General features: G+C 41.5%; 1 protein-coding gene and 2 long non-coding RNA genes across 4 annotated transcripts in view; 1 reads left to right on the top strand and 2 right to left on the bottom strand.

Moving 5' to 3' along the window:
- Positions 1–1,271: 1,271 nt before the first annotated feature.
- LOC119086709 lies at positions 1,272–2,494 on the bottom strand. Its single transcript, XR_005090049.1, has 2 exons — positions 2,302–2,494; positions 1,272–1,934 (listed from the first exon to the last, which is right to left on the bottom strand). It is a non-coding gene; the product is annotated as an uncharacterized LOC119086709 (long non-coding RNA).
- A 60-nt stretch (positions 2,495–2,554) lies between these two features.
- Positions 2,555–26,264, top strand: part of Cul4b (cullin 4B) — a 43,423-nt gene continuing 19,713 nt past the window's right edge. The window contains exons 1-8 of one of the 2 annotated variants that reach the window (XM_028893713.2): positions 2,555–2,661; positions 5,471–5,548; positions 10,535–10,708; positions 11,429–11,968; positions 13,935–14,050; positions 23,465–23,568; positions 24,169–24,238; positions 25,696–25,769. In XM_028893713.2, the coding sequence (XP_028749546.2) occupies positions 2,622–2,661; positions 5,471–5,548; positions 10,535–10,708; positions 11,429–11,968; positions 13,935–14,050; positions 23,465–23,568; positions 24,169–24,238; positions 25,696–25,769 (1,196 nt within the window). In that variant the 5' untranslated portion in view covers positions 2,555–2,621. The remainder of the gene's footprint in view (positions 2,662–5,470; positions 5,549–10,534; positions 10,709–11,428; positions 11,969–13,934; positions 14,051–23,464; positions 23,569–24,168; positions 24,239–25,695; positions 25,770–26,264) is intronic. The other variant, XM_028893714.2, reaches the window with a different exon arrangement.
- LOC119086708 lies at positions 5,150–10,716 on the bottom strand. Its single transcript, XR_005090048.1, has 3 exons — positions 10,640–10,716; positions 8,510–8,626; positions 5,150–5,506 (listed from the first exon to the last, which is right to left on the bottom strand). It is a non-coding gene; the product is annotated as an uncharacterized LOC119086708 (long non-coding RNA).

Raw genomic sequence — 26,264 nt, 5'->3', positions numbered from 1 at the left:
ACAAACAAAACCAGCAATATAATGAGCACTCAAATGTCTCTGGCTCAGTTTCTACAAGTAATAAACTTCTTTTGCTGGGCAACATCCATAGAGCATTCAGGGTAGTCTATGGCATAGAATGAAGGCTTCACTGGTGCTAGCTAATCTCATTAAGTCACCTCACTTTATAAATAGTGCTTTCTGTGATGTAAGAGTTGTTTCCTGGTTTCAAGGAAGGTAGAGTCTAGTTTCAGTTTTCCCATTTTCTATTTATTTATGTTGATTCATTTGTTTTCTGAGATAGGGTTGCACTATGTAGCCTGGCCTGACAGCAAAATCATGGCAATCAACCAAGGTACTAGCCCCCCCCCCCCTCAAGTACTAAAATAACAAGCATGAGACACTCTAGGGAACTTTTCCCTTAAGGTTTTGGTTGTAGTTCACTATTCTGTTACATTTTGCATTGTGGGGGGTAGGGATCAGTCCATAGCCTTGTGCACACCAAGCAATTGTTCTAATATCGAGGCATAACTCCAGTTTAAATCTGAAGTAAAACAATGCTCTGAGTCCAATGAGAACAGAAAGGAATTTCTTAAACATCAAGCGTGTCAAACTAAAGAGTATTAAAAAAGTCAACAGCATGAGGTGGAAAGGATGAGTGGTGTAGCAGGAAAAGCATCAGCAAGAATTATAGGCAAATTGTTTCCCCTAATTAGGAGTGGTGAGGCATGCCTATAATTCCAGTCGGGAGGTTGAGGTATGAATATCACAAGGTCAAGGATAGCCTAAGCTCCACAGCAAAACCCTCTCAGGAAAAGGCAGGGTCGGGGGAGAGAAAGCTGTTTCCCCTAAAACTCAGGAAGAAGAGTGACCCAGGTAGATATGTGTCTTGAAGACCCTGAAATGCATTAAGAAAATGAGGAGCTGGAGAAGTGCTCAGCAGTTAAGAGCACTGACTGCTCTTCTAGAGGACCTGGGTTCACTTCCCAGCATCCATATGGCAGCTCACAACTATCTGTAACTCCAGTTCCAGGGGACCTGACACCCATGACAAAACACTGATGCACATAAAATAAAAATAAATAAATTTAAAAAAAGAAAAGAAAATGAAATAAACTATACACATCTAAAGGAATGAAGAAGCCAGGCCCGGTGGCACACACCTTTAATGCCAACACTCAGGAGACAGAGGCAGGTGAATCTCTGGGAGTTTGAGGCCAGCCTAGTTTACAAATCGAGTTCCAGGACAGCCAGAGCTGTCCTGCCTTAAAATAAATAAACAACAACAGTAATAATGAATAAAAGAATGAAGAAAATATATTTATTTGCAGTGATATGATTATATGGATTCAAAATCTAAGAAGTGCAATTTAATTTTTTCACATCCTGACGCAGTTTCCCCTCCCTCCTCTCCTCTGAGTCCCTCTCACCTCCTCCTTTCTGCTCCCTTCCCCCATCCACTCCTCAGTTTCTCTACAGAAAAGGGCAGGCCTCCTCCCATGGATATCCACCAAACATGGCATATCAAGTTGCAGTAAGATTAGGCACCTCCCCTCCTATTAAGGCTGGACTCCAGAGTGGGTGTCTATTGTTTAGATTTGCCTAACATTTCTGCTTTCAAGCTTCCTTTGAAAATCTGCTCAGACAGGCAATTTCCTCACCCTACACCTCACAGCAAAGCGGCTACCCCATGGTATTAAATGCTTCTAAGCCCTGTAGCAACTTCAAGGGGGTAGAGATGAGACCCAGACTAGAGATACAACTTTGCGTTTTTCTAAATCAGAACAGAGAAGTCTTTTTCTCTTGGATTTGAATTTCTTTTCTTTGTATCCAGACAGGGTGTTCTGTAGCCCAGCTGTGTAGCCAAGGCTGACCTTGAACTGCAGATCCTCCTGTGTCTGCTTCCCACATTCTGACATGCACCATCACACCGGCTTTTTTCTTCCGCTGCCAACCTGAAAAGTAAGGCTGCTAGAAACCCTGTTGTGTCTACCAAAAAAGTCTCTTGGTGGCACATACCTTCAATCCCAGCACTCGGAGAGGCAGAGGCAGGCGGATCTCTGTGAGCTCAAGGCTGGCCTGGTCTACAGAACTAGTTCCTGGACAGCCAGGGCTACACAGAGAAACCCTGTGTCAAAAAATAAAAAAATAAAAATAAAACAAAACAAAAATCCTTGGCTGTCTTGGAACTCACTCTGTAGACCCAGCAGGCCTTGGACTCAAGAGATCCGCCTGCCTCTGCCTCCAGAGTGCTAGAATTAAAGGCGTGCGCCACCGCCGCCTGGCTTTGGTCTGGTTTTTTGAGACAAGGGCTGTGTGTACCTGATGTAGTCTAGGCTGGCCTCGAACTCAACAACCTCCTGCTTCAGCTTCAGGGTGAAGGCTGTCATTACCTGAAGCGTGCCCGCAAGGCTCCGTTTTGATTGGCTATGACATCATCCGAGCCCTTTGTTGTTCAGAAATGTGTCCCTGTATGGATTGGTCAGATCTGCTGTCAGTTATCAGAGAGTCATTATCTATTCAGTGTGGGTGGGTGCGGTTTGAAATAGTCTAGTGTTCTCAGTGCCTTCGTGGTTACAGTCGATGACGGATGTCTTTGCGAAGGTCTCTGGTCCTCAAGGTCTGAGAGCGCGATCACATGAATGATAGAACAAAACAATTTTTGTACATCCTCCAGTGACTGTAAGTTAAACAAGCTTTCTTAAAGAGTGAAAAATGTTTCCTTTAGAAATGTAGAAGGTGGGCCAGATTTAGGACCTCTAAGTGGAGCCTGACTTTGTGGTAACGTTTTACTCTCACTGTTGTATTGTGATTATCAAATGTTTAAAAGGTGTATGTCATAGCCTTATTGGTGGTGTGAGGAAGTTGGGGCGAAACTCCTTAGAGTCAGTTAAGTGAGAGCGAAAGTCCGTAGCCAAGGCTCTGGCACAGAGAGACCCCAGGTTACAGCAGTATCTTGGTACTGAGGACAGGAGGACCGGAGGGCAGGTCAGAAGAAGCTTGGGGGACTGGGGAGAGAGCACAGTCGGTAAACCCAAATGGGAGGGCCTGAGTTTGGATTGTCCCCTTCCCCAAACTCTTCCGTTGGGGAGGTGGAGACAGGAGGATCCCTAGGCCAGCTAGTAGTCTAATCAGTGAGCTCCGTGTCGATGAGCGACCCTGTTTCAGAACGGTAAGGAAGAACACACTGGACCTCCCCTGAACTCCTCCTCACCCCACCCCGACTCCGCTTCCACAGCCTCCTCCCCCTCCCTCCCGTCTCTCACCATCCCTAGTGCCCCTACCCAACCGTTTCCCTCCTTTCTTTTTTCTTCCTTCCTTTCCTTCAACCCCCCCCCCCCCCCCCCGCCCTCTGTCTGTTTTTCGAGACAGTGTTTCTCCGCGTCGTTTTGGTACTGCCCTGGAACTCGCTCTGTAGACCAGACTGGCCTTGAACTCACAGAGATCCCCCTGCCTCTGCCTCCCGAGTGTTGGGATTAAAGGTGTGGACCACAGCCCGGCTCCTTCCTCCTTTCCTTGCCCCCTTTACCTCACACTACACCCCCTTCTGACCGACTCCTCCCCTTCTTTCTTCACATTCTCCTCGCCTCCCATTTCTGCTTCTTACCTAGTCACTCTCCTCCCTGCTCCGGCCCCTCCTTCTCCCTGCCCATTACCTTATCTCCCTCCCCCTTATCATTCTCCCTCCTTCCCCTTTCCCATACTACTCCCCATCCCCTTCCTCCAGTCCTCCTCACCATCCCCTCCTCTCTACCCCCCTCAACCCTCCACCTCCCTCACTCTCATTCCCATACCCCTCCTCCCTGCCCCTCCCTCATCTTCACCTCCCTAACCTTCATCCTTTCTCCCTACCCTCCTTCCTCAATCCCTTTCCTCCCCAACACGTCCTCTACCAACCCCCCTCCTCCCTCCCTTAATCACTTTCCTCCCTAACCCTCCTCCCCATCTTCTTCCTCCCTCACACTCTTCCATCAATCCCCCTCCTCCCTTCCCTCCATCCTCAAGCTCCCTTCTCCCACACCCTCCTCTTCAATCTCCTTCCTCCCTTACCCTCCACGGTCCCCTTCTTCCCTCCCCCCCCTCCATCAAGCCTCTTCCTCCCTCACCTTCCTCAACCCCCTTCCTCTCACACTCCTCAATCAATCCCCTCTTCCCTTCTCTCCTCTCTCAAACCCCTGGTCCTTTTCCTTCCCCTCAATTCCCCTCCTCCCTTTCCTTCTCCTTCATCTTCCTCCCTCACCCTCCTTCACTAATCACCCTCCTCCATCCCCATTCCCTGTCCTCTGTGTCTCCCTCCTCCCTCGCCTTCCTCAATTCCCCTCCTCACTTATTGTCCTTCCCTCTGTCCTCCTCTCCTCCCTCCCCCTTCTCCCATCCTCCCCCTTCCCCTTGACTCCTCCTTTCATCACCCAGTCCTAACTCCTGCTCTCTTCCTCCTCCTCCTCCCTATCCCAGTGTGCCTCCCTCTCCTCCATCTTCTTCTTTCCCTCCTTCCTCCTTCACTCCTCTCCCATTCATCCCCCACTTCCTCTCTCAGCATCCTCCCTTACCCACCTCCCTCCTTCCCTCCTCCCAGCCTTCCCTCCTCAGTCTTCCCTCCTCCTCTCATCCTCTTCCCTTTCCTTACTCCCCTCTTCTTTCTACCCTCCCCCTCCTCCTTCCCTGCCTCCCCAGTGGTCCTATGTTCTTCCTACTCCTCACTCCACTCTCATTTAGTCTCCTTTGCCCTCTCACTGCATCTTCCTCGCCTGTTCCTCACACCCTTCCAAGGAAACATAACATCAGGTATGAAGATCCTACTGATACAGATGAATCATTTGAGGACTATCATTTTATTTTTAAGTTATTTATTTTTTGTCATTCCAGTCAGTAGGTGCTCTGATGATGGTGATGATGATGATACAGAGATTCTCTGTATAATAGCCCTGACTCCCTCTGTAAACCTCGAACTCAGAGATCTGTCTGCTTCTGCCTCTTGGGTGCTGGGATTAAAGGTGTGCTATACCACACCTGGCTAGGCACTGTAATTTAAAATAGCATGCGGTCGACAGCAGTGTCGCACGCCTTTAATCCCAGCACTCAGGAGGCAGAGGCAGGCGGATCTCTGTGAGTTTGAGGCCAGCCTATGTCTACTGCAGAGCAAGATCCAGAACAGGCACCAAAACTACACAGAGAAACCCTGTCTCCAAAAACAAACAAAAAAACCCAAACAAACAAACAAACAAAAACCAACCAAATAAAATAGCATGCTAGAGTTGGAAATCCAATGTCAGATATTAAAAATAAAACACGTTTTACTCTTCAAATTAGCTTTAAATGCAAGAGGAAAATTAAATCTATGAAAAGTAATGTAGGAGGCCCTGGGGTTCATCCCCAGCACTTAAGAAAAGTCCAAGTAATGGAAGGCAATAAAGGGGAGAGTATGATTAGTCTATGCAAATTTGAGGATGTTCTTAAAACTGCCTTACAAGTGAGTTCTGTTTTCTCACAGCTCCCAAGGAGAAGATGTCATCACGTTCAACTAGATCTAGAGAAAGAAGAGACAATGAGTCCAACTCAGAAGATAACAGTGAGTGAACTAGTAAAACCTAGTTACAGCCACATGACTGTTACCAGGTGTCTAAGCAGTGAGTGCATGATTAAAATGGCAAGAGAACAAGGTGGGGATGCATTTCCCCAGAGGGACTTGGGATCAGGGGAGGACAGTCTAGAGGACACTTCTGCCTTTGTTATTATACTGAGAATTAACTCATGTGACATTTTGTAACTTTAAAGTTTTATAAAATTTTGCATTGGCTATTGTGTGGGCCAATCAGCAGTCATCAGAAGATGGAATCATTTACCAACATATTTCTGAGGGGTTATATGATAATCTCTCACAAATTCAAATATACCTTTCACTTGACCAAATTCAACTTCAAATATATCCTGTGGAATATCCATTATAGAGTGTTTTGGTTGTTGTAAACTGTTGAAAATACAGTGTGCTTAAATAAGCTCTGATCTTCTCCACATTAAATATAACATTTTTTTGATTGTTTTGAGACAGGAGCTTACTCTATATGTCAGGCTGTCCTCACACGATATCCTTCTGCCTCTGCTTCTCAAATACTGTGTTTACAAGTATGTGTCACACTGTTGTGTTAGTAGTATATTATGGAAATATAGGACCCTTAAAATGGTTCATCCCTAACACACACACAAAAAAAATCCTTAGCATGCTTTAAATCACCTTCTCTTTTTCAGATCTGTGAGTTAGAGGCCATCCTGATCCATAGAGTGAGTTCCAGGGCAGCCAGGGCTACACAGAGAAACCCTGTCTCAAAAACAATAAAGTACAACTCTGAACTCTGTTTTAGCACAAATGTAGCCACAGAGAATATGCAAAGGAATGAGTATGGCCATGATGCAACAAAAAAACTTTATTTACAGACAGCAAAAAGCTGGAGTTGGCCCACTGGTCATAGTTTTCCAAAGGATGGTTTTGTTTACCTGAATACATTAATAGCACAGTATTCTGGTTTTATCAGGTCCACCCTTGCTCCTATTTTGCATGTTTTATCCTCTCCCTCCTTTGAGGTTCTCAGCTTGAGTCCTAAACCACTGCAACTCATGTAAGGCTACAGCTTCAACAGAAAGTAGGGTTTATGACTAAGCATTAGTGCTAAAGGGCCTAGGAATTGCTAGCAGACTGGTGACAGAGATGTTGCCTTGCTTCCCCTCTTTAGTGCTCCAGAATCTAGTTAGGATGGAAAGTTGTGCCCTATAACTGTGTCCTGATATTTTGTTCATGCTGTGTTCTCTCTCCTCAAGGATTTAAATGTGTCCTCTATATTCTTCCTTGATGCTCTCGGCTCCCTTTCATTCCTACCTGTCCAGGTCCAATGCTTTCAGTTGAATTTCTTCCTTGGACGCTCATGCTCATTTTTGACTCTTTTCTCCACTTCATCCCACCAGTCTCCATTACTGTCTCAGGCATAGTTAGCACCTTTCATGACTGCCTGGTAGTAATTGGCTCCCTCTCCCACTAGGCTAGCAGAAGACCGTTTGAGAGCAAGGGTTGTTTTTGTGTACTCTGTGACCAGATTCTATTAGGTTCTCAGGCAAGGTTTGTTTGTTCAGCATTTACCTAGATTTTGCCAGGAGCGGGAGGAGGAGGAGGAGCATATTTCCCCCTCCCACTGGTTGAAGGTCTAGCCAGGGAATGAACTGATTTGTCTAGAACAAAATACCACTCTTGGCTGATATGTATATTTCTTGCTATGTTCCTTCTTCATAGGGGCTTGAACTACACGCAAGCTTGATCTTCATATTAGTTACTGTTCTCATTGCTGTGACAACACGTACACACACTCACACTCACTCTTACACACACACACATACACACACACACACACACACACACACACACACACACACCAAAAACTGACAAAAGCAGCTTAAGGAAGGAAGGAGGGTTTGTTCTGGTTCAGAGTCCATCATGACAGAATATTTTTTTTGTGCTACTGGGAATGAAACCTAGGGTTTCAGACATGCCAGGCAAGTGCTCTACCAGCCCAAAATTTAAAAAACAATAGAAACCGCCCCCACCCCCACCCAAACCTCCCTAGGTGATTCTATTGTGAAGTCGGTGGGAATAGCTGATTTAAATTTAAACTGGCCTTGCTTGTGAGACAAAAACCCTGAACCCATTATAATAGCAAACATTAAAGCAGGGGGTGGGGAATTGTGAGACTCACTGATGAAGTGAGGAGAAATATAAGTGGGACCCAGCAACTCCATACTAAGTGAATGCTTGGCATCACCATAGGGAGAATTAATCTGTGGCTGGTCAAAAAAACCATAAAAAAATACACCGGATCATTTTTTTTTTAAAAGAAAGAAAACGTACTTTAATGTTGAAAGTGTGTTTTAATTCTGTTTGGCAAATGTTTGAGTGTCTATAAAATACTTTAGCTAGCCACAGCTAGTTAAGTTTTGATATAAAAGACCTTTCATATAACATATTTTTTTCTCTTTTTAAAATTGGTCTGAGCCAAAAAAAAAAAAAAAAAAAAAAAGTGGGGGCAGGCATGCCTTTAAACCCAGCACTCGGAAGTCAGAGGCAGGCGGATCTCTTCGAGTTCAAGGCCAGCCTGGTATACAGAGCAAATTCCAGGACAGCCAGGGCTATACAGAGAAATGCTATCTCAAAACAACAAAAAAAATTGGTCTGAGGGTCTAAGATTAAAACCCAGTCCTCTCATGAGACAGTACTATTTAAGTTGATTTGTGTAACAAAATGTACACTTAAGAAAAAAATTATTAAAATTCCATATCCTTATTAAGATATGCTAAATATGTGAGGGTTGACCTGGCACAACATTAGATTATAAGATGCCAAAAGAAAGATAATTATTAGTTATTTCAGGAAAAAGTTATTTTTTTTCCATAAAACTCAGGGACATTTCTTGGAGACTTTCCACAAGTATGTTTTTCAACATGTAAGCTGCTTGGGAGCCTGAGGCAGGAGAACTGAAATACAGTTTACCTGAGCTACCAAATATGTTCATATCTGGCCTGAGAGACAGCCTGTGTCCACAGTTGCTGGGTGGGGCTCTGGAGATTCTGGAGATTCCTCTCCTCCCTGAGGTCCTGTTACTGGTTGCTGGGGAAAGAGTGGCAATTAGCAAGCACTGTAGGATATAGGAAACGCAAATCCTTTGCCCCAGTCCCTTCGCAGGCCAGCTGTTTTTCTTCTTTCATGGCCCTGGGGCCTAAATTCCATTAGAGCTTTTCCGCTGACAACCACTAGCACAAAGGGGCAGACCAGCTGGTCTTTTATTGAGATAGGGTCTCTTTAGTCCAGTCTGGGCTTGAACTCAAGGCAATCCTCCTGTCTCAGCCTCTCTAGTGCTGGGAATACAAATGTGATCTCTCATACTCAGTTTAAGATGGCAACTTTCCTGGAGAATTTGCATGTTAAGGGCTTTTCCGGACACAAAGGAGTGTGGCCTTATTGTTAGAAAGGTGATTTATCTTCAGTGTTCTTACCATTCAAAGCTGCTTTTACTCCAACCACAAGCCTGTCAGTTCTCTACATATGAAAGCCTAACTTGCTTAGCCTTGCTGTTTACCATTTCCTAGATGGTAGACCAAATGTTTGGTGTACCAGACTTTTTTTTTTTTTTTTTTTGCATAGGGTCTCGCCTTTTGCCTCTTCTTCCAAAATACTGAGATTACAAATTGTGCTGGAACTGTTACGTGGCCTTAGACCTCACTGTGGTCCTGGGTACTTTCAAGCTTCATTTTCCATATTTCAATCTGACATCCTACCTTCTAGTCCGATTGCAATTTACACTACATAGACAAAAATCTTTCACAGCTGAGAAATATTTCTCTCTCTTTCCTCTTGCCAACTCCCATTTTGAGACCCAGCATAAATAAACATTGTTTATCTTGTCCTGACTATTCCACATCTGTGCTTTTCCCCACAGTAATTTCTAGACCTCTTTAAAAAAAAAAAACAATAATATTAGGGAAATTTGTTTTGAGGCTTTTTCCTTCACTGACTTTTCAAAGGTAGGTTTCTGGGGTAGTATCTGGCATGTGAACTTTTTCCATACAAGCTGTTTACCGTTTTTGTAGTTACGATGCAGAAATAATATGCTGGCAACTGTAGTTTTGAGTTTGTCTCTCCTGCTGAGAATACCTGAAGATTAACTTTTTTCTTATTTTTCAGTCTGTGCAGCCCAGCCTGGCCTCAAACTAGCTCTACTCCAGCCTCGGCCTCCAGAGTGCTGGAATGACAGGTATTTACCAGTGCAGTGTCTAAAAATGCCCCCTAGATTAAGTAAAAAGTCCCAAGAGAGACTTTACAAGGTTTATTGTTGGTAATTTAACCAAATTTCGAGGTTTTTTTCTTGCCAATAATCACATGTAAAACTTGGTCTCATGGACCACTCTGGGAAGGAAACAGATTTTTGCCAATACTGCGTCTAAACTGAGAGTTGGTAAATGGAGGAAGTAGGTCTTAGCTTTGTTTGGTCAACAAATTACCGAGTTACTGACTGATAGGGTGAGAGGTCGGGCGGACCCTGAAATTGTGCTGGGTGGAACTGTTACGTAGCCTTAGAATGTACCCCTGCGCTCGCCAGCCATCTTAGAAAATGCTCATGGTAGAAAGGTAACAGGATTTACAGCTGTTATCATTGAGACAATCAGAATGCGGTTCGGGGGATGCTGTGTCAGGGACAAAACTGTGTTGCTCCACCGAGTCAAAAACTTTCCTCCTAGCTAAGCTTTCTCCACTCTCTGAACATAGTGATACGCCTCTTTCGCAGTAGGTATGCTCAGGTTCCCCTCTTATTTCGGGTTACTCCCGTGGCCTCGCAACTCCTCCTTAGTTAGCCCTGTTCCTCTTTCAAAGTTTCCCTTCCACTTACTTTTTTCTTCCCACCCTCTTCTTTTCCCAGCTAGCTCACCCCGCCCCTAGCACGCACCACCTCCTCTGCCTCACGGGAGGCTTCCCGCTTCTTCTCCCGCCCCCCCAACCCTGTCTCCCCGCCCTCCTCAGGTTCAGAAACCTCCAATCAAGAGCGCCGAAGGCGTCGCCACGGCCCGCCCCGTCCTCCCTATCCACCTCTTTTACCCCCCGTGTTCCCTCCCCCACCCCCCCCACCTCAAGTCCGTCGGACCAGGGGGCTTCAGGATCTGGGAGCTATGAAAAGTGTCTGCCCAGGCACTTCCGGTAAGGACGCTGTGGCGCGAAGCTCCCCGCGGGACGGATAAGGAAGGGGTGACTGGCGCAGTGGGAGCCCGGTGAGGAGGGTGCTGGCAGGGAAGGGGTGCGGGAGCGGGAGCTCCAGCGAGCTGCCCGGAGCGAGCGTCCCCGGCGCTTCAGTCGCCCCGCGGTGAGCCGGCGCCCCCGCCTCCCGGGCCGCTCGGGTCCTCCTCTCCACCCCCCACTCCGCGAGGGTGACGCCGCCTCTCCACGGGCGCCGCGTGACCGGAAGTGGCGCCATCTTTAGCCTCTTGTGCTATTGACAATAACAAGCCTCGGCTCGCTCCCCCTCCCCCCTCCAGCCCTGCGTCTCCCCTCCCTGTGAGAGGGAGAAAAGGAGGAGGAGCTGCAAGCTTCACTGGCTCCCTGAGTCTCTCCAGCAGAAAGTGGGGGAGAGAGGACGAAAAGCAGGGGAGGGGGGAACGGCACGGGCCGTTTACCTGTCTGCCTCCTTTGCTTCCCCCCGCCAGGTTCTCACTGCGGGTGTCAGCCTATCTGCCTTCTCAAGCTCTCCCGTTCCCCCCCGGTGTGCCCCCCCCACTTTCCTTCTCGTCCTCTGTGTTTCTCCTCTCTTTCTTCCCTTCCCCCTCCAGCATTGCCACCTCTCCTACACGCACGCAGGCACATAAACGTAGGTTTTTGATGCTCCTCTGCCCGTTGACCCCGCTATTTTCATGTTTCCAACAGGTTTTTCTTCCCCCAATCCCTCTGCTGCTTCTGCTGCTGCTCAGGAGGTCAGATCTGCCACTGATGGTAATACCAGCACCACTCCGCCCACCTCTGCCAAGAAGAGAAAGTTAAACAGCAGCAGCAGTAGCAGCAGTAGCAGTAGTAACGAGAGAGAAGACTTTGATTCCACCTCTTCCTCTTCCACCCCTCCACAACCTAGAGATTCGGCGTCCCCTTCAACCTCGTCCTTTTGCCTCGGGGTTCCAGTGGCCACTTCCAGCCACGTACCGATACAGAAGAAACTGCGTTTTGAAGACACCCTGGAGTTTGTAGGGTTTGATACGAAAATGGCTGAGGAATCTTCCTCCTCATCTTCCTCATCTTCGCCAACTGCTGCAACCTCACAGCAGCAGCAACTTAAAAATAAGAGTATATTAATTTCTTCTGTGGCTTCAGTGCACCATGCAAACGGCCTGGCTAAATCATCTACCACGGTCTCTAGCTTTGCTAACAGCAAGCCTGGTTCTGCTAAGAAGTTAGTGATCAAGAACTTTAAAGGTAACCAAGGCCAAAATCCATAATCACCTAAGAATTTAACACTTGAGCAGTCACGTGCGCTGTTTATGTTAATATATTAAACAATATAGAGATCGCCTAATGATTTATGCATAATCAATGAGTGCAAGAGAGGTCCGATTTTTGGTAGAGAGTTCTTTTCCTGGGGTGTTTGTGTCCTTGCTCTGAAGCACTCTCTTAGTGTTTCCGTGCAATGTTTTTGAGGTCTGTCTCAACTTATTAGATCTAATCTGTTGTTTCTTAAAACATTGACGGTATGATTGATCCGGATTTTACAGGTGAGAAACTTGGCTTCTAAAGAGGTACATTTCAGGTGCATAGCGAGTCTTGGCACTACTGAGATTTTAATTTTTATAGGCCACATACTCCAGTCCCTAAAAATGTGGGTACTGAGGTTGATAGTTTTATGTTTAAATGAGATTTATAGTTAGGCTCTTAGTGTAGAGTACTGTATTTGTGAAACTCTCTGTGGAAGGAGTATTTGGTGAACATTTGTTTTTGTTTTTGTTTTTTCTACATTTCTCCCCAAATGTAAAGCCTGAAAACGAAAACTGCTGTGTAGACACAGAAGTAGTGACTCTATCAGTAGTCTAAGGATAGAAACAGTTGACTGCATTTTTTCCTCACTAAAATGGGCATTTAAAGTACTGACCTGCAAAATTTGCGCATACTGTGTTTGAGATTACTGATTGGGAGTGTGATGTATGCACCAATGAAAATAGAAACTCAGCATATAAAATGTATCTGAGCTAAGTTCTTGTCTGTTGAATGTGTTTCTGATTTTCTTATTTTTTTCATCGTCCCCGGTTAGCAGGTAATAGATGCTAGAATGTTTATTAAAGGTGGGGAAGTAAATGAATGAACTTAGGACAGCTTGTACCAGAAAGTGGGGAGAACTGGTTACTCTGCTTGTGTTGGGAATGTGCTATTTGTCTCACAAGGGGCCTTATAGTTTGTCTGTTTTTAACCCTTTCTTCTTTTATATGACCCTCTTTCCATCCCCAGGCTCTCAAGAGTTAACATTCTTTCTGATTTACTAATAGAGCTTTCTAAAGTGAATATGAACCATATTTACAAATTCATTCATTACTTCACTTACAGATGAATGATTTATTTAATAGGGAAGGAGTTTTCAAGAAATGAGCTGTGATCCTAATTGCATTTGCAAATTGATTTCAGAAACTTTATTTTTCTTTCTCCTGAAGGCATTAAGGCATTTGGAATCTTTAATTTGTTTCACTTAAGTGCTGGTGAATGAAGTTTAAAGTCTAGATTAAGATTTCTTTGCAGTCTGAAAATGCTGCATAGATTCTGGAGTCATTTGGGTGTTAGTTTGTTTTTAAGTTTTCATTCTGTTCCTTTAAAACTAAGAAATGTTCTCCGTTTCTGTGATTGCTGCATACATTAGGGAGTCACAGACCTGGATTGGAATCCTAGCTTTGCCATTGACTAGCTATGGTGACCTTGGGCAAGCTTACCAAATAAGTTCCAGGTTCAGTTTCTTCAGTTGTAAAATAGAGGTGTTAATAGTCACTGTGGGTATTTTATTGTGGGGATGATTTCTAAGAAGTTTCTAAGATACTTTTCACATAGTACATACTCGGTGTTTTAAATCTTCTCTACAAGATTCATGTTAACTTTGGTTTACACATGCTAAAAACAAGATCAGGACTGCTATTTTTATCTGTCATTCTTGAATTTTTATTTTTGAAGCAATACAATCAATAGGAGAAAAAAACCTTTACCTTCAGTTTTCATAGGTGAGTCAAAATGACTTAATAGTATTTTGGCATCTTAAATTTTGTTTATACTGAACTTTTAAATACCATGTTAACTTTAATATTAAGGTATAATAAAGATCCTAAAATAGCAATGCTGTTCTATTTTATGGTCCTTTAGTTACTGTATCCTGAATATTTTTCTAATGATTTTTTTGCATATTATTTAGATAAGCCTAAATTACCAGAAAACTATACAGATGAGACATGGCAGAAGCTAAAAGAAGCAGTGGAAGCTATTCAGAATAGTACTTCAATTAAGTACAATTTAGAAGAACTCTACCAGGTATGTATTAGTGTGGAAAACCAGATTTGACTAACAGAAGTCAAGTTGGGATGCATTTGTATTTTCTTCTTTAAAGATTTGTGTGTGTGTATATATATGTGTGTGTGTGTGTGTGTGTATGCACATGAGCGTGAGTATGCGCATGAGCGTGCATGTGGGAGGCCAGAGGATTAGGATGCCTCTAGAGCTGGAATTATAATGGTTGTGAGCTGCCTGACATGGGTGCTAGGAATCGAACTTGAGTCATGGAAGAGTACTCTTAACTGCTGATCCATTTCTCTAGCCCCTTGTGTTTGAACTTTCTGAAATTTGTTCCTTAGTAGACTTTTTTGTTCCCTACTAGTTTATTGGTGCCTTCTATTTTATCATCACAGCATAAGTCTTACTTAAACTGGGAATACATAACAGTTCTGATAAGGACGCAGTTATATTTTGATATAATAAAGATATGAGCTAGAGTAGAATGCTATAGCATGGATCCTAGAACTTTTTTTTCCGTGGGATGTCATTTCTGTTGTGCCATTCTTGCTTGGTTCTGTTACCCACCTATAGGAAAGGCCTCAAGACATTCAGCTCTTCACATTCTCACATCCTTTGTTCTGCCTTATTTTTTAAAAAAAAAATTGCATTTGTTCTGTGTATATATGTGTGTAGGCAAGCCATGTGTGGCGGTCAGAGGACAACTTATAAGAGTCAGTTCTTTCCTTCTACCCTGTGGGTCCCAGGGATTGAATGCAAGTCATTAGGCTTGATGCTAAGTGCCTTTTAACTGCTTAGCCATCTTGCCACTCTGCCTGTGTGTATGAGAGAGATTAGTGCGGGTGTTAGTTCATATTTTCGTCATACAAACCATGTAGAAATCATAAGACATCTTCCTACATGTGTGTCCTAGGTATCAGACTCAGGTTGTCAGGTTTGGTGGCAAGCACCTTTACCTGATGAGCTATCCATCTCCTTGGCCCTGCCTGATTTGTTTTTTATCTTTTTTTTTTTTTTTGGTTTTTTGAGACAGGGTTTCTCTGTGTAGCTTTGTGCCTTTCCTGGATCTTGCTCTGTAGACCAGGCTGGCCTGGAACAACTCCTGCCTCTTTCCCAAGTACTGGGACTAAAGGTGTGTGCTACCACTGCCTGGGGCTCATTCTTTCTTTTTTTTTTTTTTTTTTTAAGAGATTTATTATATACACAGTGTTCTGCCTGCATGTATGACTGCAGGCCAGAAGAGGGCACCAGATCTCATTATAGATGGTTGGGAGCCACCGTGTGGTTGCTGGGAATTGAATTCAGGACCTCTGGAAGAGCAGTCAATGCTCTTAACCTCTGAGCCTTCTCCAGCCCCTCATTCATTCATTCATTCATTCATTCATTCATTCATTCATTCTTTTTCTTTTTTTAATTTTTTTTTAATTTTTCGAGACAGGGTTTCTCTGTGTAGCTTTGCTCCTGGCTCTCGCTCTGTAGACCAGGCTGGCCTCGAACTCACAAAGATCCTCCTGCATCTGCCTCCCGAGTGCTGGGATTAAAGGCGTGCGCCACCACCTCCCAGCTTCATTCTTTCTTTCTTTTTTTTTTTTTTTTTGGCTTTTCAAGACAGGGTTTCTCTGTGTAGCTTTGCGCCTTTCCTGGAACTCACTTGGTAGCCCAGGCTGGCCTCGAACTCACAGAGATCCGCCTGCCTCTGCCTCCCGAGTGCTGGGATTGAAGGCGTGCGCCACCACCGCCCGGCTCATTCTTTCTTAATAGTAGCATTTTGTACTTTTTTCTTGAGCTTGTTTCATCTCCCTGTCTACCCGAGAAATGAGCAGCAGCAGCTATAATAGCTCAATACTTTAACCTGAGGTTCATGTTTGTTTTTCCTGATTTGCCAAGAGAGTTTTCCTCACTGCAGTTTTTGACACAACTAATTCAGGAAGCTGTTTTTCCTTACAGCATCAGCCATTTGGTATTTAAAAATACTTCTGATTACATAGACTATTTTAGAGTGTTTGTGTTTAGTAAACCTTGTAAGAAATTATGTTGGTTCAATATGTCAGCATTTGTAGTTTTTGTATTTTAGTTGTAGAGTGAGTATGTTGGTGACTAAACTTTGGGTTAGGAGTTAGAAGAAACATTTGGGACTTAATTTTGACTACTTCTGCCTTTCTAATCTTGGGCAAAACAACACCCTCAGCTTTAGTTTCCTCCTCTATAAAACAGGCAAACTACTACCTGCCTTGTCTTCCTTTCTGGGTTGCTAATAATCAAATAAGATGTTTGTAAAACAACACCTTAATGAAGCACTACGATACATAAATTGAGCTGATGTTAGTTGTAATCACATTTTTTTTCCAAATCATAGTATACCTTTTTTTTTACTGTAATAAGTTAAATTGAGATCACTGGTTTCTATTGCTGTGAGAATGAAATGAGTCAGTACATGCACAACACAGAACAGTAATCAGCAGGTAGTGATGGTGTAGAAATGTCAGCTGGTGGGAATCCTAAGCTGTTACTAAAGGATTAGTCCACCTCATTTGGTTCTTTTGGCACATTATAGATAGACATGCCTCCTGAATTATAAAATAACAAAAGTAGAATTAAGAGTCTCTGAGGTCTACCTACTGTGTATGATAAACCTGCAAAACAGATCCACTTTGTAATAGTTCATTTAAAGCATTACAGAAACTCTTAAATATATAAAGTATTCTTATCCCCACTTTATCAACAAGGAGACTGAGTCTCAGAATTTAAGTAACCCATCAGATGGTGGTGATGGTGGTGGTGATGGTCCACACCTTTAAGGCAGGCGGATCTTTGTGAGTTTGAGGCCAGCCTGGTCTACAATTGAGTTCCAGGACAGCCATGGCTGTTACACAAAGAAACCCTGTCTAGAAAAAGTTTAAAAAAGGGGGAGGGGATTTAAATAACCCATCTAAAGTTACTTATTGGCTGAACAGGGAAAGTCGAACTAAGATGTTTAATTCTTTTTTTTGTTTTGTTTTGGTTTTATTTTTGAGACAGGTTTTCTCTGTGTAGTTTTGGTGCCTGTCCTGGAACTCACTCTGTAGACCAGGCTGGCCTCAGAACTCACAGAGATCCGCCTGGCTCTGCCTCCTGAATGCTGGGGTTAAAGGCGTGCGCCACCACCGCCCAGCAAGATGATCTAATAACGCCACAGCACCTTATATACTGTACAGCAGTCTTCAAAGCAGTTTTAGCAAAAAAAAACAACCACCACTGGAACAGCTGCTCTGTGTTTCCATTTGTGTATGGAGTCTTTATTTGGGTATGCTGGTGCACAGCCAGTGTAATTTATAACATATTGATTGTAGCTATTAAGGAGCCCTATTCACCTTAAATATTTTCTCAAGTTTTTGATATGACAATATCTCTCTTGATACGTTGATTTTTTTGTTAATTTCTTGCATGTTTAAAGAACATACATAAGTTTTATTGTGTGTACTTTTGCTTTCTTGTATTTAGTTTTACTTGCTGTTGTATTTCTTTGTCCTAAAGTCACAAGTGCCTAGTTATATTAGGACATGCCTGTAATCTCAGTACTTGAGAGCTTAAGACAAGAGGATTTTGAGTTCAAGGAAGACTGGTTTTTATAGGAAGACCTTGTCTCAAAACGAAAATTTTAAGTTTTTGTTTTGTAAATGTTCCTTTGAGATTATTTTGAGATAGTTTAATTTTAGAAAAGAACACGTTGTTCCCATTGCATTTCAATAAGCACATACTGTCTTTATATTTTTACTTATTTTTTCTATATTTATTTATTTAGTTAGTTAGCTTTGGTTTCTCGAGAGGGTTTCTCTGTAGCTTTGGAGCCTGTCCTGGAACCTTTGTAGACCAGGCTGGTCTCGAACTCACATATGCGCCTGTCTCTGCCTCCCAAGTGCTGGGATCAAAGGCATGCCGCCGCCGCCGCCGCCGCCGCCGCCGCCGCCACCACCACCACCACCACCACCACCACCGCCCGGCTTAATTTTTTTTTAAGGCAGGGTCCCTGGCTATCCTAGAACTCAGCTCACTAATGTAGAGTTATCTGATTGGGATTAAGGTGTGCACCACCACCACACCCAGCTTTTTACTTTTTTAATTTTTGAGACAGGACCTCACTGTGGAAAAACACCTAGCTCTCCTGGCACTCATTATGTAGACCAGGCTGGCCTCACTGAAATCCACCTGCCTCTGCCTCCCAAATACTAGGATTAACACGTGCCTGGCCTATTGTTTTAAAATGATACTTTAAATGATAATTGTTCCTGAATTTTAAAATTACCTTTCTTAACAATCTTGAAATCCATTGAGAGTGATGCTGTGCTTCATACTCTGAGTGGGATTTTTGTTTGCTTGTTTTATCTTGGTTGATTATAAATAGGACTATGTTTAAATGCACTAATTTGGGTTGATTAGTCTGTCTTTGAATAAAGATTGGTTGTTGTTTAAGACAGAATTCCACTCTTAGTTTAGGGTCTTACTGTTTGACTAGGCTGGCTTACTCTATATTTCATCTCTAATGAAAGTTATTTTATCTGACAATAATGAGAATTCTAGTGAACTTTTTGTGAAATATATTTTAAATAATGTTCCTTTCTATTCTGTAGATGGATGACCACAAGACTGGAGGCAAATTATGCATCTCTCTCAGTATAGATTTTCATCAATTGTAAAATGTGGTTACTTAAGCAGTTGATGGTTATAGGAGAAAAGTTAAAATTCCTTACAGTTTTGATAACTAGCTATTGGTTTCTCAAGGTTTAACTGCTGTCACCTGTTCACGTTTATTTTGTTGTGTTTTAAGATTTATTTTAATATATGTGGGTATTTTGCCTGTATGTTTGTCTGTGTATCACATGTCTACAGTGTCCTTAGAGGCCACAAGCAGGCATTAGTTCCCCTTGCAACTGGAGTTACAGATAGTTGTGAGCTGCCTTGTGAGTGCTAAGAATGGAATTTGGGTTCTCTGCAAGAGCAATAAGTCCTCTTAACCACTGAGCCATCTCTCCAGCCCTGTTTTGATTTTTTTGAGATAGGGACTCCCTCTAACACAGATTGACATAGAACACTGTAGCCCACTATGATCTTGAACTCATGACTGTCGTCTTGCTTCAGTGTATGATTACCGGCATGAGCACCACACCTGACTTACAAGATTATAACTCTGTTACATATTTCTCCGAGGGTTTTTTTGTTTGTTTTTCAAGACAGGGTTTCTCTGTGTAGCCTTGGATGTCCTGGAGCTCACTCTGTAGACTAGGTTGGCCTTAATTTGCAGAGATCTTCCTGCCTCTCTTGCTGCAATCAAAGGCGTGTGTCACCACTGCCTGGCTTATTTCTTCTTCTTTTAATGAATCGGTACTACTGTCACTGATCATTTTTAAAATGTTCAGTCACAAAATGACGGTCCTTGATAATCTTTGATCTCATTGAAGCACTGTTTGCTACATGATGTTGTGTGACAAAACTTTTCCCAGAAAGCCACAGTACATAAGGTCTACTCACCCCAGATAGGGAACCCATGATAGAACAAAGTATGGATACCACCAAAGTCCTGCTTGGTGAACCAATGAGTTTTATTGAGTTTACTTAATGGAAGTATGGGGGAGGGGTTACTTACAGGAGCAGAAATGTCTCAAAGACCGCTACATCACCAAAGCCCACCCCAGCACGGGTGAAAGACAGCTCACAAAGCTGGGAGCCTGAAGCACACTTCACAGCCTTAAAGCAGCTCAGCTGGTTGGACAGTGTCCTTACCAGATACCTCCATTGGTCTAACCCCCTTCCAGGCAGCTGGTCTGGTCTCAAGAGTTTTCTTTGCAGCCCAGCTTCCTCCTGTCTTAGACTCAGCTTTTATTACATACTTTGTCAGGGGGGGCCTAGTAAATCAGTGAGTTTCAGGGACTTCCTGAAACTATTTTGAGTTGTTTACCTTCCTGCTTAAGGAGCTTCCTGCAGCACGGAATGGGGGAACTTACACAACAATACAAAAAGGATAAAACAAACAATTTAAATTTTATTTTTATAGTTGATTTCCTTCCTGCAAATTCTTAGTACTTTCTTCTATGTGTAATATATTGTCTTACCCCCCCCCTTTTTTTTTTACCAGATGTAAAAGATAATTTGCATTTTATTGCTATATGTTACTGAATTTCTGCAATATATTTTCTTTTTTTAAGGCAAGATCTTACTCTGTATAGCCCAGGCTGTACTCATTCGAGATTTTTTTTTTGCCTCAGGCTCTTGAGTGCTGGGCTTACAAGCATATTACCATACCTGGTTTCTATTTTTTTCTAAAAATTTTCTGAGACAGGGTCACACTATATAGCCTTAGGTGGCCTGGAACTTACTGTATAGATCAGATTGTTCTTGAGCTCCTAGAGTTCCACCTGCCTCTGCCTCTCTCATGCTTGTTCCCCTTACTCCATGTCTTCACCAGCATGAGCTGTCACTTGTTTTATTGAATTTAGCCATATGGTGTGTGCCACCACAACCAGGTGTCCTTTAAAAAAAACCTTTTATTTATTTTACTTACTTAATTTTTAATTTGTTTGTGTCTCTGTGTGTGATGGGGGAGGAGCCAGGTACATGTCACAGAATGCTTGTAGAGGTTAGAGGACAACTTTGTCAGTTTATCAGTGGAAGTCATGGCCTCAGGCTCGGCCTTTTACTTCCTGAGCCACGTCACCAGCCAATTGTTTTTTCTTTTTTTAAATAATAAACGTTTGAAAAATAGTACCTAACCTAATAGACAAGAATTCAGTACCTTGGTGGAAATTCTTTTATCTTTCTTACTATCTTTGTTATGAAACACTTACATTTTATTTTCTGTATGTATATTTTCAAAGAAGTGGTTGTAGTGGGTTGTTTTGTGCTTTTAATGTGATATATGGGTTTTGGAGGATAGGAGCTAGGATTTGGAGGAATAAGGGTTAAAAGCTCGCTAAATGTATTTTATGCCTGACTACCTTCAAAGGCTTTAAGACCCCGTGTTTACACCCCCATCTGTTAGGTTGCTAGGTTGTGAACCTGGAACCTGACAAACGCTAAGCAAACAGCCTACCACTGAGCTATACTAGCCCTAGCCTACTTGAAAGTTCTGCTACCACCTTTCAGCTAATTACAGATGAGACTGTATGGAAAGCTCAGCTTCATTTTTCTGTTTATCATTATTCTCAGTAGCACTCTATCCATTTCTCTCTGGGTTGCAGGGATTCTGCCCTGACTTTTCCTAACTTCCCTCTCCTAAAGGCTGTGATAGGGAGTCTTATCTCTGATTATTCCTGTAATAGGACTTAGCTCACACTATAGTTTTCTGATCATGTTTTTCATTCTAATAGAAGTCCCTTTTAATATGCAGGATGTATTGTTGTAATCTCTCTCTTTCTCCTACACACACACACACACACACACACACACTTTGAGACTCAAAGTATTAAATAACTTATCTCTGTGTGATCACTCTGTCATTAAGCAAAGTCAAGGAGACAGGTTATACACATAAAAAGAAAGTATATTGATTTAGTGTCAAGTCAGTGTAGTGTGATGGGTGGATGCATTAGGCAAATCTGTGGCAGTGAAAGGACTTACCTTATTTGGAAGAAGCAGTATCCAGTTGAATAGTAACAGAAAATGTGGTATCTTGGGTGAGAAGATAAATAGATGTGTCAGGAACTGTTTTATGAGATAAAGGAGAACACAGAAGGAAGTAGAATAAATAGGATTTATTGAAGTATCAGAAGTAGGAAAAGTAGAAAAGATGAAGTATATATATTGTCATATTGACAACCTAAGCAGAAAATGAGAAATGCTTGAGAAAATGAGTCAGTCATTCAAAAAGACATAGATACAGTAAAAAGAAGTACTATAAAGGAAGGAAGAGGACACCCACATCATCTAGGACCGGTGTGATTAGAGGAGCACATGAAATAAACAAGTACCCCTTAGGCATTTGTGACCTTACCCTAGGTTTACATGGAATGTAACTTAGTCTTTTTCAGGGGAGACTCAACTTTCCTGTTTTTCCGTAGCTGTTAAATCTAATGGGTCTACCCCCTCCTCTTGAGGCTTAATGATTTCCCTCCAGTGAAATAAGTAGGTTCCTTTTTAAGCTTTTTTTGTGGTTTTTTTTTGGAGACAGGATTTCTCTGTGTAGCTCTCGATGTCCTGGAATTATCTTTGTAGACCAGGCTGGCCTCGAACTCAAGAAATCTGCCTGCCTCTGCTTCCCAAGGACTGGAATTTAAAGATGTACACCAACACTGCCTGACAGTTTGGGGTTTTTTTTGTTTGTTTGTTTTTGTTTTTTGTTTTGTTTTTGATTACTGAACTTAAATTCTAGCAATGTGACCTCTAGCTACATATTTACACAATTCTACTCAGACCAACAGAACTCAGATCACCCCCCCCCCCATATCCTTTTAATGGGATTTTTGTCTTGTTATGGTGAGAAAGGAATATTGGTGTTACACTTGAGCCATTGCCAATTGTGGATTAACCTCAGAGTTATTACCATACCTGTTGTTTTAAACTTTAAAGGGTTTTGATACACATAATAAGAAACACACAGAATCTGAACTTGTCCTCTTAAGATTTGAGAATAAATTCAAGTACTCTAATGAAGGGAAAATGTATTCTTTTTGTTGTTGTTCAGAGTATGGACTCTTGGGCCTCCAACTGGGTAGGCAGATGTTTTACTATTAAGCCCAATTTGGAGCCCCTATATTCAAACTATTTGTAAATTGAGACACTGAAGAAAATTTCATGGTGTTTTTATCATACTAATTTTAATCCTGCTAGAAATAATTTCCACTTTATTGTATTCAGGAAAATCCAAGGAACTATACGTTTTAATTGAGTTATAGTAGTCATTTCTGGCCCATCCTGTACATAAACAACAGGTGAAATTACTTTTAAACGTTAATTATATTCTACTTATGAAAATTATCATCATTTGTAATAAGAGAGCTTTTGTATGTAGTTCTGAATTGGATATCCTCACAGGGTAGAACTTAACTTGGTTCCCTTTATCCTTAACTTTTAGTATAGCCATCATAAACATACAAATGTGAACTTTTTTGTATAGTACATTGGTATTGAAAAAAATTTTCACCCACATTGGTATATTTTCTTGTTTTACTTTATCTATTTTGGAAGGGGTGTGTGTGTGTGTGTGTGTGTGTGTGTGTGTGTGTGTGTGTGTGTGTGTGTGCGCGCGCGCGCGCCTAAGGCTTTTCAGGCTGGCTTCAAACATCTGTTTCTCCTGCCTCGGCCTCTTAGGTATGCTTTTGTATGCCATGCTTTTGTTTTTTTAAATGGACAAATAACTCATTTTCAATGAGCTGATATATAACAAAAAAATGGCTTCATGTGATTATTAAGACTTCTTCCCCTACTCTATCCTGTCCTAACAAATTTACGTGTTCTATTTTGCAGGCTGTAGAAAACCTTTGTTCTTACAAGATTTCTGCAAATTTGTATAAGCAGCTGAGACAGATCTGCGAAGATCACATTAAAGCACAGATTCATCAATTCAGAGAATATCCTTTTTAAAACAGTATCTTCATTTTTGCTTTTTCTTGCTTAGCTCTATTGGAAGTTGAATGCCTATGTTGGTAGATTATTTTTGTTCTGTCTAAAGGAAAAAAACAAAGTTTGGAAATTTTTCAGGTTTTTTTTTTTTTTTTTTTTTTGGTTTTTCGTGCCTGTCCTGGATCTCGCTCCATAGACCAGGCTGGCCTTGAACTCATAGAGAGCTGCCTGGCTCTGTCTCCCAAGTGCTGGGATTAAAGGCGTGCACCACCACCGCCCGGCCAATTTTTCAGTTTTAATTAGGGTCAAAATCTACATGTGTGGTATTAAGTCAAAATTTCTTGTTGTTAACCCTCTGTTCTGGCGGATTTCCATTTGAGGATAATCTTAAACAGAAAACACCATGTTCAGTTATGTTTAAGACTAGATTTAAAGGCAGGTTAAGGGGGAATCTAATTTGTTTCTGTAGTTTAAGAAATAGAATTATGTCCTATAATGTCTATTTAATTTCATTTATTATATGAGTATTCTGTATTTAACACAAAATAATAAGACAAAAGATATTACTTGTATGAAACACTTTAAAATATCCTTAACATCTGTCTCAGGGATTCATTGGATAGTGTTCTTTTTCTAAAAAAGATTGACAAATGCTGGCAAAATCATTGTAGGCAAATGGTAAGTTAGAAATAGCACTACATACTTCATTTTAAACAAGTTCAATCACTAGAATGTTTTGACAGCTTTGTTGGGGAATTACTGTGTAGCAGAGTAGTAAAGCACTAGCTTAGCCTGAGTGATACCTTGGGTATATCCTGAGCACTATATAGTAATAGCAACAAACCTTTATAGCCAGATGTGGCAGCACACAATTGGAGTTCCAGCACTTGGGAGGCTGAGACAGAAGCATTATACACTCTAGGCCAGCCTGGGCTATATATCAAGACCTTATAACAAAAGATATAGGTGAATAAAATAAAAGCTTTGTAATATATATGAAAATGATACAATGAAATATATAATAAGAAATAATATAATTGATATACATATATGAAAGTGGTATAATAAAACTCATTGCTTTGTGTAATATATAATGAAAGTAATACACAATAATTAAAAATAAGTTTTGTAATAGGGAAGCTCTCTATAATTGTTTTTATTCTAAATTGGAATATAATTTTGGTTGGATTTTTACTTTAAAACTGCAAATTATAAGTAAACCAGCATTTCAGAATGATTTCCATTCTAGAGTCTTTGTTGTAGTTGATGGCAGTTTTTGTGTTGAGATTGGGTCATACTCTCTATCTAGACTAGCTTGAGCTTACTTACTATACAGCTCATGCCAATCTCAGATTCATAGCAATCCTGCTGCCTCAACCTCCTGAGAGTTGGGGATTACGTGCATCAGCCATCATACTTGACTTTATTTCTTTTTCTTTTTTTTTTCTGAATTATTGACCCCAAATTATTTCTCATTAAAGTTGTGTCTTCCTTTATTAGTCTTATTGGTAATATCCCCATATATTATTTGATTACTTATGAAAGCTGGTATTTTTTAGTTTATTTAGATGATACATTTCTTTATCCTCCCTAGTCTGGTATTAGTTTATTCTAATGCAAATAGAAACATTTAAATCCACTTCCCACCCCCTAAATGCCATGAGTGCAGTTTAAGACAGCTTTACCCCCTAGCACTGCTACTGAGGAAGAAGTAACTGAACCTAGGATTCCTTTTTTTTTTTTTCTGAGATAGGATCTCACTGTGAAGCACAGGCTGACCTAGAACTTACTATGTAGCCCATGCTGGCCTGAAACTCAAGATCGTCCTGCTTTAGCCTCTTGAGTGCTGGATTTGCAGGCATGCAACCCATGACTACCTCCTGTTTCCCTTTTCAGTTACTTCATAAGTAGCAAAGACATCAGAGGACCATCATAAATTTCTGTTTTCTAGAAACCACAAGAAGGATTAATACAATAGTTTAAAGATAAATATATGGGACATATTCTCAGCTATATGTATTTATTTGCATGTTGGATCCTAGTAGTTTATTTAGTGTAAAATCTTTCAAATTCTCATTAAGAGCTAATATTGCAGTTTCAAAATTACAAAAATTGCTTGATTTTTTTTTTGACAGATAATGATCAGGAGCATTTTTTTGTTTCTGGATAGAACTTATGTTCTTCAGAATTCAATGCTACCCTCCATTTGGTAAGGATGCCAGAAAAGTATTATGAAAATTTTTGTTATATATCATAGTCTTAATTATTATAATGAAAGAGAACAAGGTGTACTCAGAATATTCTAAAAATTCACATTTGGGTTCTAGATTTTTTCCCTAACTAATATAGCAGAAAGCTAATTTTCCCTCATAGTGTATGAAGAAATTTCTATGTTATGTATGAGGATTAAAGTTTACTGTAGAATTTCTGTGCCTGAATCTTGTTGGTGCTGATCATTAAGGTTTTGTTCTTTTTTCTTGTAACTATATACTGAAATGTCTGTTTGTTCTTGAAAATAAAATAATACGATGAATTGGTCCCTCACCAGGTGCTTAGCATATACCTTCAGTAATGATTAAAATTCACTGATTTTGGAGTTCTGAAGCCAGTTAATAAATGACCAAGTAAACTAATCAGTGCCAGAATAGTGAAAATTATTTTGTCTTTGAACTAAGAAAAGATAGCCACCAGAGGAAATAAGAGA

This window comes from Peromyscus leucopus, chromosome X, assembly GCF_004664715.2.
Source record: "Peromyscus leucopus breed LL Stock chromosome X, UCI_PerLeu_2.1, whole genome shotgun sequence".
NCBI classification, from domain to species: domain Eukaryota; kingdom Metazoa; phylum Chordata; class Mammalia; order Rodentia; family Cricetidae; genus Peromyscus; species Peromyscus leucopus.
Note: the sequence above shows the minus strand (reverse complement) of the source record. Positions and strands in the feature narration are given on the sequence as shown.